The 9,243-nt window shown below is 50.6% G+C and overlaps 1 protein-coding gene across 1 annotated transcript; it reads right to left on the bottom strand.

The window, feature by feature from the left end:
* Positions 1–7,317: 7,317 nt before the first annotated feature.
* LOC115327455 lies at positions 7,318–8,814 on the bottom strand. Its single transcript, XM_029988468.2, has 3 exons — positions 8,803–8,814; positions 7,931–8,172; positions 7,318–7,435 (listed from the first exon to the last, which is right to left on the bottom strand). The coding sequence occupies exons 1-3, from the start codon at positions 8,812–8,814 to the stop codon at positions 7,318–7,320; spliced, it is 372 nt and encodes a 123-aa protein (XP_029844328.2).
* Between the last annotated feature and the right edge of the window lie 429 nt (positions 8,815–9,243).

Below are 9,243 nucleotides of genomic sequence, written 5' to 3'. Positions count from 1 at the left end.
GCTTCCAGATCGGTAAGTGTTTCACAGATTTATATGAACAAAGGTTTTCTACAAACATGACAGAGTTCCTGAAAACCACAGTTGAATTCCTTCTGGACTTACGTAGAATATAATACAATAGTTAGGGCTATCTAAATTTTAACTAAAGGTCAATTCCACTCGTAGATCCGGAACGCTTTCCAAAATCCGCGAGGGAGGCAAAATTCCGCTCCGTGGGACCCACTCTTATTTGACCAGGGGAAGATAAACTTGCATCCTTGGAGCGACCCCACACCCCTCCCCACCGCTTCCCCCTCCAACGTTCAAAATGGCCGCTGCTCGAACTTGACAATCTCACCAAGGCCTCAGCTGAGTGATCTTTCAGACGACCAGTGACAACTGACACTGCTTAGATGCAGAAATAGCACGCGACACAGGCCGGGCGAAATGATACGTTTCACGGCGCCCATGTCACAAATAACGAAGACGTCCGCGTTCGGCACCGCCACATACCTTTCGGCCGCCTCGAAGCGGCGGGGCACGGACAGCGATTGCCCGCGGTGGAGTTCAGATTTCTGGTACGACTTTAATAAACACAGAGGTAACGAACCATCACTTGCACGGTCGTTGCCTAATCTTTTCTTGCTTTATTGCACGAGAAGACGCCTGCGGAATGCAGACTAAAAAGGTAAGCAATCATCGGCTGTAGAATAAACAGACCTGTCCTTGCGTCTGTCTCCAGGGTTTCTGTCGTTCTCTTTCTTGCTATTCCTCTCACGATCAGAGATGTCAGCGCTTACGATTTATCACGCTCCACAGTCCCGGTTTTGTATCCCTGATCGACGCGAGGTAGAAGCGTTCGAGCCGTCACAATCCCGCGTACACAACCGACGCACCCGAAGAAATCCAACTCGACGACTTGACCGTGGCCCGACTGGTCCGCCGACCTCGCCAACCTCGCCGCGCATGCGCACTGCCGATTTACAACGAAATCACGTGGGCCGCTCTGTCAACTTCCGGAAAGATCTATGAAATCCCGCAGAGCAAGTTCGGCGGGGTTTGATGGGCTCCGTGGAGCGGGCGCTGCCAGAGATCTACAAACGGAAGATGACCAGCTCGAGCGAGATCTACAAGCGGAATATGCACGCTCCAAATGAAGCGCATTTAGAGCGCTCGAGATCTGCGAGCGGAATTCACCATTAGCTGGATGTTTTTGCTCGCGATTTTAGAAGGAAGGGTAATGGCAAAACGATGAACCTAAAGGCTATACACATGCTTAATTTTATATCACCACATTTTGTATAGTCTCTAGACTAAATCCAACTCACTCTTTTTCGCACGTGCATTGAATACGCAAAGCAAGAGGAATAACGGAGTGAACCCAACAATTCTCTTCGGTGAAGGGTTGTAGATATTATTTATAATAATTAATAAAAAAATTAGGGGAATACGCTCCTACTAAAAACGTTTCATTTAATGAGCAGGTTGTACCATACTAGCAAAATATGCCCCTTCTTCTCTCACACGTTGCTTGGCGTTTTATCTGCAACAGGTGAAGGAGTGGAATCGGTTGTGTGATGATCGGCGGTATCGCCATGAAGAAGAAGAAGCGCGCTCCGGAAGCGCGTGCGAGTGGAACGCTGATCGAAAAAGGGGTAGCCTAAGACGGAACGAGGTCGCTTTTTGGCCATCAGGTTATAATTGGTGGCAGCGGTGGGATGGCCACCGAACCTGTAAACCCCGTTCTCCCGGACGTCTTCACCGGTGAGGGAAGTTTTGAGTGATGGGCAAAGCTCTTCTCCGCTTGCGCGGCAGCCAACGGTTGGGACGACGCCAAAAAGTTGGTGTACCTGCCGACACTCCTCCGAGGAAGGGCCTTCCGCGTCTTTGAGCACCTTCCCGACCAAGACAAAGCCACTTTTCCCGCACTAGTGAAGGCGCTGACACTTCTTTTGGCGTCGGCGGGCCAGCGTGCTGTGTCGGCGGCACAGTTTCGGTCCCGTGGTCATCAACCCACGGAAGCCCTGGACGTCTACGCCTACGACCTTGTGGACCTCTTTGGACAGGCCTATCCAGAGATGCCACTACAGGTGGGTGACCCGATGATACGGGACCAGTTCATTGTGGGTCTCCAATCCAAGCTGCGTGACAAAGTCCTCGCTGCTGACCCTGCAACTTTTGAGAAAGCTCTTGAGATAGCCTCAAGGCTAGCATCCATCGGGACCCTGTCTGCGACTACGGGGACACCAATACCGTGCGCCGCTGTGGGTAACACTTCAGAAGCCACTACACGACCCACGGACGATCCCATACCGGCGTTGACCAGCAGCGTGGCCGAACTTCGCGCCATAATGAACAGTTTCATCGAGTCGCAGAGTCACCCCCAGGAGCACGGCCAAAGCTTTCCCCGCGAAAACACTGGAAGAAAACCCCCATGATGTTTTCAGTGTGGCGGTACTGGCCACCTCGCAAGATCGTGTGCCAACGCTGACCAGCGCGCCCCACTGCGAAGTGACAACCGTACATTTGTAAAACGTGGAAATTAGGGAAACTAAATGGCATACCCGGTCAGAGCCCACCGGGGACGCAAAATGACAATGACCGGGCTCTTTCCTCGGGAATTCTTCCGCATCCCCAAGTAACAGTGAGCGGGAAAGTGGGCGGAATTTTCATGAACATGCTTGTTGACTCCGGTTCGTCAGCGACTATTTTACGAGGCGACAAGTGGCTTGAACTCTCGCGCGACAACCCCGACCTTGAGTTCACTCACCGAGAGGGAGTCATTGGCCTTAACGGCCCCCCCGCCTTCGAAGTTTGGGGAACAAGCAACATAAACATTGAGGTTGCACATCTCTCAGTGAGCTATCCTCTCATTGTTATTCCCGGCATCCTATGTGAGTTCGTCCTGGGACTGGACTTTTTAATAAAACACCGAATCCGGGTTGACTTCAGCGAGAGAAAACTCGAACGGAAACAAGTAGAGAGCCCGTGTGCCCAGTCCCAGAGCGTTCAGCTTTCTATCACGTCGGTCCTGTCTCCGAGGGCCGCAACCATCGTTCTCGGGACCATTTCACCGAATACGGCAGAGTTCGGTACTGGGCTTCTCGAACCTCGCCCGGATCTCCTCGCGAAAAAGAATACTGAAGTCACCTGGAGTGTTTTGACAGTGTCCGATAGACTACCAGTATTGTCATCACCCATTCCGAAGAGCCGGTCACCTTATTCAAGGGTACAAGTCTCGTAACCCTGCACGCTTTTGACCACCCTGAAGGCGAGTACTCCGCTGCCCCACTTGACAAGAGGCACGCGCAGGCGGCACGAGACAGCGTCTGCTCTGCGACGAAACGAAGGAAATGGACACTCACCTTGCTGCAAGATGAGCTTGCCGCATCACAACACCTTCAGGGAGACCAACAAAAACTCATCGAGGGTACGCTTCTTGACTTCGAGGATATAATTTCTCAAGGTGATTGGGACTTGGGGAGAACGTCAGTTCTGACGCATTCAATCGACACTGCTGCAGCAGGCCCAATCAAAGAAGCCCCTCGCCGCTTACATCCGAACCGCCGCAAAGTTGTGACCGCGAAAACGCAAGAAATGCTGGACATGGGAGTAGTTCGTCCTTCTAATAGCCCATGGGCCGCGCCCGTCGTTCTGGCGAAAAAGAAGGACGGAAGCTTGCGCTTCTGTGTAGATTACCGTCGGCTGAACGAGGTCACACACAAGGACGCATATCCACTGCCTAGGATGGACAACACTGTCGAAGCCCTGAACGGTGCTAAGTATTTCAGCACCATCGATCTGGCGTCAGGATATTGGCAGGTGGACGTTTCAACGGTTGATGTAAATGATGTGAGAAAATTTGCCTTCTATCTCTGCTATCTCGACGATCTTATCATCTTCAACAAAACGGGAGCCGAACATATCATACACCTTCGACAAGTTCTGGAGGCGTTGAGACATGCAGGTCTCAAGTTGAAACTTTCAAAGTGACGCTTCTTCAGCAACAGCGTTTTGTACTTGGGACACAAAATTTCGGCTATGGGAATCGGAACCGACGAGACGAAAACAGAAAAGGTCTCGAAGTGGGCACAGCCATTAAGAGTCGAGGATTTTCGCTCGTTCTTAGGACTTGCCTCGTACTACCGGAAATTTGTTGCAAACTTCGCCGGCATCGCGGCCCCGCTTCACAAATTGCTCGAGAAGCAAGTCTAATTCGTCTGGACACCAAAGTGCCAAGACTCATTCGATGAGCTGAAACAGCGCCTCAAAAACTCTCCAGTTCTGGGGTTTCCAAATTTCGACCTACCTTTTATCCTCGACACGGATGCAAGTGAAAACGGCATTGGTGCGGTACTATCCCAAGTACAGGATGGGAAGGAAAGGGTAATCGCCTACGGCAGTCGCACCCTCACGAAGCCTGAACGCCACTACAGTGTGACCAGGAAAGAAATGCTGGCCCTGGTTTGTTTCGTCCGTTACTTTAGGCACTACCTGCTTGGACGGCGATTCACCTGCAGGACGGATCACAGCGCGTTTCAATGGCTGCACAGCTTCAAAGAACCGGAAGGCCAAGACGCCCACTGGATTGAGCAACTCAGCGAGTATGACATCGTCGTTTCGCATCGGCCGGGAAACCAACATGGAAATGCAGATTCGTTGTCCCGACGGCCTTCCCCGGCGAATGAAGGCCAACACGTCGTGCTCATGACAGTTGCACAATCGTCATTCACCATGACAGACCTTCGAGAAGAACAACGACATGACGCGCAGCTTTCGCCCATCATCGACGCCCTGCTTGCAGGCACGCCGGCAGGAGAGATGCGTCTATGCAACGCGGGAGTGCTCTTCCGCAACCGGAAGAAGCTAAGGCTCGTCGACGGCTGCCTCATGTGGGCAAAAACACCAGAGTCAACCCCCGTTCCCGTAATCCCCGAGACATGGATACCGCTGGCCCTAGACTCCGTTCATGATGCACTGGGGGGCGGGCATCTTGGGCGCACCAAGGCACTGAAGAAGGCCGCAGAAAGGTTTTTCTGGATTCGAATTGGGGGGGGGGGGGGGGGGGGGTTGTAGCCGACCGGTGCTCGAGATGTGTTAAGTGCTCCGCTCGTAAGGCACCAAACCCCAGACCACGAGCACCACTGATTCAGGAAGCGACAACCTTTCCTTTTGAGCGCGTGGCTATTGATATCACTGGTCCGTTCCCAACGACGGAAAGAGGCCACAAATACATCTTGGTGGTGAGCGACTATTTCACTCGATGGGTTGAAGCGTTCCCTCTGAAAACTCAAGAAAGCAAGGAGGTCGCCAATAGCCTCGTCCACAACTTCTTCAGTCGCTACGGGATACCATCAGCACTACGCTCTGACCAAGGCAGAACTTTCGAGAGCAACGTCTTTCAAGAAATGTGCTTAATTCTGGGCATCCGAAAGACAAGGACCTCCCCTTACCACCCCCAGTCGAACGGATTGGTCGAGCGATTCAATCGCACGCTGATGAACAGCATGAGTGCGTACGTCAGTGGGACACAGACTCACTGGGACATCAAGCTCCCTCTCGTCATGATGTCCTATCGCTCGAGCGTGCATGAGTCGACTGGTTACAGTCCTCATTATCTGCTGTTCGGCAGGAACATGAATATCCCAGCTGACATGCTACTCGACGTGCACGGCCATACTAACATGGCGTCGATGTCCGGCTACGAAGAACACGCATCGCGTCTACGGACATCATTACAAAAGGCTCGCGACCATGCAATCGTGAACGACATGAAAGCAAAGGATGCACAAAAGCGCCACTACGACAGCACCATCAGTGAAGAAGACTACAAACCTGGCGACAGAGTTCTTCTACATTCACCCGCTGTGCCGCGAGGACAGTCCTCAAAGTTATATTTGCCATGGTTGGGTTCATATGTAGTCCTCAAGAAGCTACCTAACAACGTGTACAGAATCCAGGAAGAAACAGGGAAAAGAAAGCGGCGGATTGTACACCCCAACCGTTTGAAGCGGGTAGCCGATGGGAAGGAGCCAGTCTTGTTGCCTGCCAGGACGTTATCACACGTCACGGATAACGACCTGCCTCCGCCTGCGCCAGCACTCAAAGACTTCCCGGATATAATCACCACAGAAAACGAAGATAATGACCCGGCTCATACTTCCCCAGCAGTCCCGACTATCCAGACATAATAGACCTCGAAGGTGATGATCTGTACGTCGATGCGGTCGAACGTCTACCACCGGTGCAAGCAGCCGAGGATCCGCAAATGGCCGAAGCCCTTGAGAACCCACCGCTGTTAGACATCCTCGACAACGAGCTTCACGTCGACGACCAAGCAGAAGAAAACGGGGACCAGGGCACTGACGGAGGCCTGCACAATACGCCGCCAGCGAACGATGCCGACCTCCTGGACGACGATCAACTTCCAGTCGTTCTTTTGCCCCTGATGACGTCACTCCAACGGACTTGCCAGTAGACGTACCACAGCAGGCAGAGCCAGAAAAGCGATACGTCCTTCGGCCACGAGAAACATTGAGTCGACCCGCGCGGTATCGCGATTGAGTGCCCCTAGCGCGGGAATCATAGTTTCGGGACGGCAACTTTCTCGCGAAGGAGGGTAGTGTGATAATCGGCGGTATCGCCATGAAGAAGAAGCGCGCTCTGGAAGCGCGTGCGAGTGGAAAGCTGATCGAAAAAGGGGTAGCCTAAGACGGAAAGCGGTCGCTTTTTGGACATCACTTTACAGTTGCTTAAAGGACACGTGCCTGACAAAGTTCAAAAATTATTCTCGCTATATACTCTTTGTGACTTGTGATTGAGAGCTAGCGTCTTCGATATTACGTTCCTGCTTTCTTGATAGCGCATTTTACAGTACAGATTTATTATATGTGCTGTCATTTAAAATTTATTTGCTTTACAGATACTGCCCTTCACATTCCACAACTAAAATTTCTTTTGATTCTAGTTATTTTGGATCAATAAATATTGCTTCAGTGACGTCTCATATATGCTTTTCGTGAAAATTACGGCTGCATGTTAACCCCATGGCGACGAAACTTTCTTTCTAAATAAAAAGCCAGAACTTCGGGTTTGTTTAAAGTGTTTCTTACTTTAATGTATTTCTGAAAATATAAGTTGATGTATTTTCTTCATATTGTCCTGAGTTAATAGCGACTTCCTTAATTTTGTTTCATAGCCGCCGAACGCAGAGACATCTCAAGAATAACGTGTTTGACTGGTACATCAAACGTACACTCCAAAAATGAGTTGCATTTATTATCCTTCAAATCTGAATTGGCATGGTATGACAAGGGTGATTTCAGAAGTTGAAAGTGCCTAGTAGACGATGGTGCCGACCGGGCGGTGCACGAAGTGTCCCCCTCGACTCTGGTGCACGGAACTGTGAGAGCCGGTCACAACTGGGGCGTGGTGCACCTCGGACTGATGGTAGGTGCTGCGGATAGAAAAGCCATTTAAATGTATAGGTCTTAGAAATTAATCAGTCTTCGCTTAGAAACATAGCCTCATATCATGCGCTATTATGTCGGACGTCTGAAATCGGGGTAGTTTAATATTTTTGAAGCTCTAATCTGGCAAATGCTGCATTATTGTGAACATATCAATTAATGATTTCCGGCTATAATTGTCTTTCGTTTCGGCCTCTCAAATTCCAAAATGAGCGAATAGAGCGCCCGATGCAGGCTTGGACCAACGTAGGTTTGCACAACAGCACTTTTCTGCTCTCTGCTGCTCAATAACTTTTGAAGACGGCAGTATTTCGCAATTTAAACGCTGCTTTTTCCCACAGTAATTTCACGAATAAAATTATGATAGCAGGCCACAATTGTACCTGAAATTTAGGTCTATTTTATTGTTCTATAGAGTAATTGTCCCAAAAGCACTTATTTTGATGCGGTCCCTGTTTTTCAAGGGAGCAAAGGGAACTCACCCGAAGAAGGGGTCGTGCTTGGTGACGGTGGTCTTAGGGTGAACGAGCTTCTGCTGGCTGATGGTGTAACCATGGGCGTGGGGTGGCACGTAGGCCAGCTCACTGTGGTGCTCCACCACCGGCTGACGCACCACGGTGGTGGCCACGGGGACGTGGACGGCGGCAGCGTGGTAAGCATAGGGTGTCACGTAGCCCGCCTTGCAGCACGCGGCCAGTAGGACGAAGCAGGGCACGAGGGCGGTCTGCAAGGACCGGATGGAACAAGCTTTAGTTTGAGGCAATACGTAGAAATATGTGGACGCCAAATTTGAGAGCATTGTTTGGAGCGCATACCGAAGCTTAGCTCCCGCGCCCTATCTGCCAAGAACGACCACGGCTTGGTGGTGCAGAGTAGACAAATGCGTTCAGACCTCGATCACCATCAAAGGGCATAGCCATTGCTGTTAGTTAATATCATCAATTAATCGGAGGTAACCAACATAAACTTGCGAGGAATCTAGGGCACTTGATTTATGCTAAGAAGCATGTATTATCATAATTATAATTAACAATCTTTAGTTCACCAACAGGTAGTAACCGGGCTGGAGCCGAAAACGAGTGGAATAACTGGCAGCGAACTGGCAGTACAGTGCCTCTCCGTAAGTGGTCTCTAAGACGTGCCTCAAAATTATTCACACAAAGAGGAAGATTAAAATAAAAGCAGAGCACTCCTATTTTTTAAGCGAAGGTACTCTTCTTTTTTTAACTCATTTTTTTAAAGATTGTATTGCGTTACGCATAAAACTATGCTTTCCGCGCTATTCAGAGTGCTTAGGGACTGAATACTTTTGTTTTTAATCCCTGAAATCGCAGCGCGCAATGTGCGTACTCACGAAGGTGTTCATGCTGTCTGTGGGCGGAGATGCTTCGAGTGACTCTCTCGAGTGAAGATTGCGCTGCGTCCTGGGAACGGGAGTCCTTTTATTGGTGTCAGATCGGAAAAACTGAACCCCATCGTAAACAGGTGTGGTCGCATGTCGCAAATTGTCCAGGCAAGATTTCTGTCACGGCGCCGCGGAGGAACTCATCCTGTTTCCCGGAGATGGCCTTGAAAGCGGTCAGCTGCTAGAGCGGCGTTTACCGATAGCACTGAGACTGTTTGTCCAAAGGCACCTCATCAGGGTGCGGAACGCGGAACTCGCTTCGCGTGAGACGAATGCAAGCCGCGACGGGTGCGCCTCGAAGGAAACATCCCATGCCTTTTCAAAGCACCACCTCCTTTGTTTAGGGAAAATGCCTTTGTTCTGGAGGGGTTAAAGCTTGTTTTCAATAAA

The sequence above is a fragment of the Ixodes scapularis genome, unplaced genomic scaffold, assembly GCF_016920785.2.
Source record: "Ixodes scapularis isolate PalLabHiFi unplaced genomic scaffold, ASM1692078v2 PGA_scaffold6__148_contigs__length_123643588, whole genome shotgun sequence".
NCBI classification, from domain to species: Eukaryota; Metazoa; Arthropoda; class Arachnida; order Ixodida; family Ixodidae; genus Ixodes; species Ixodes scapularis.
This window is presented reverse-complemented; position numbering and strand designations above follow the sequence as displayed.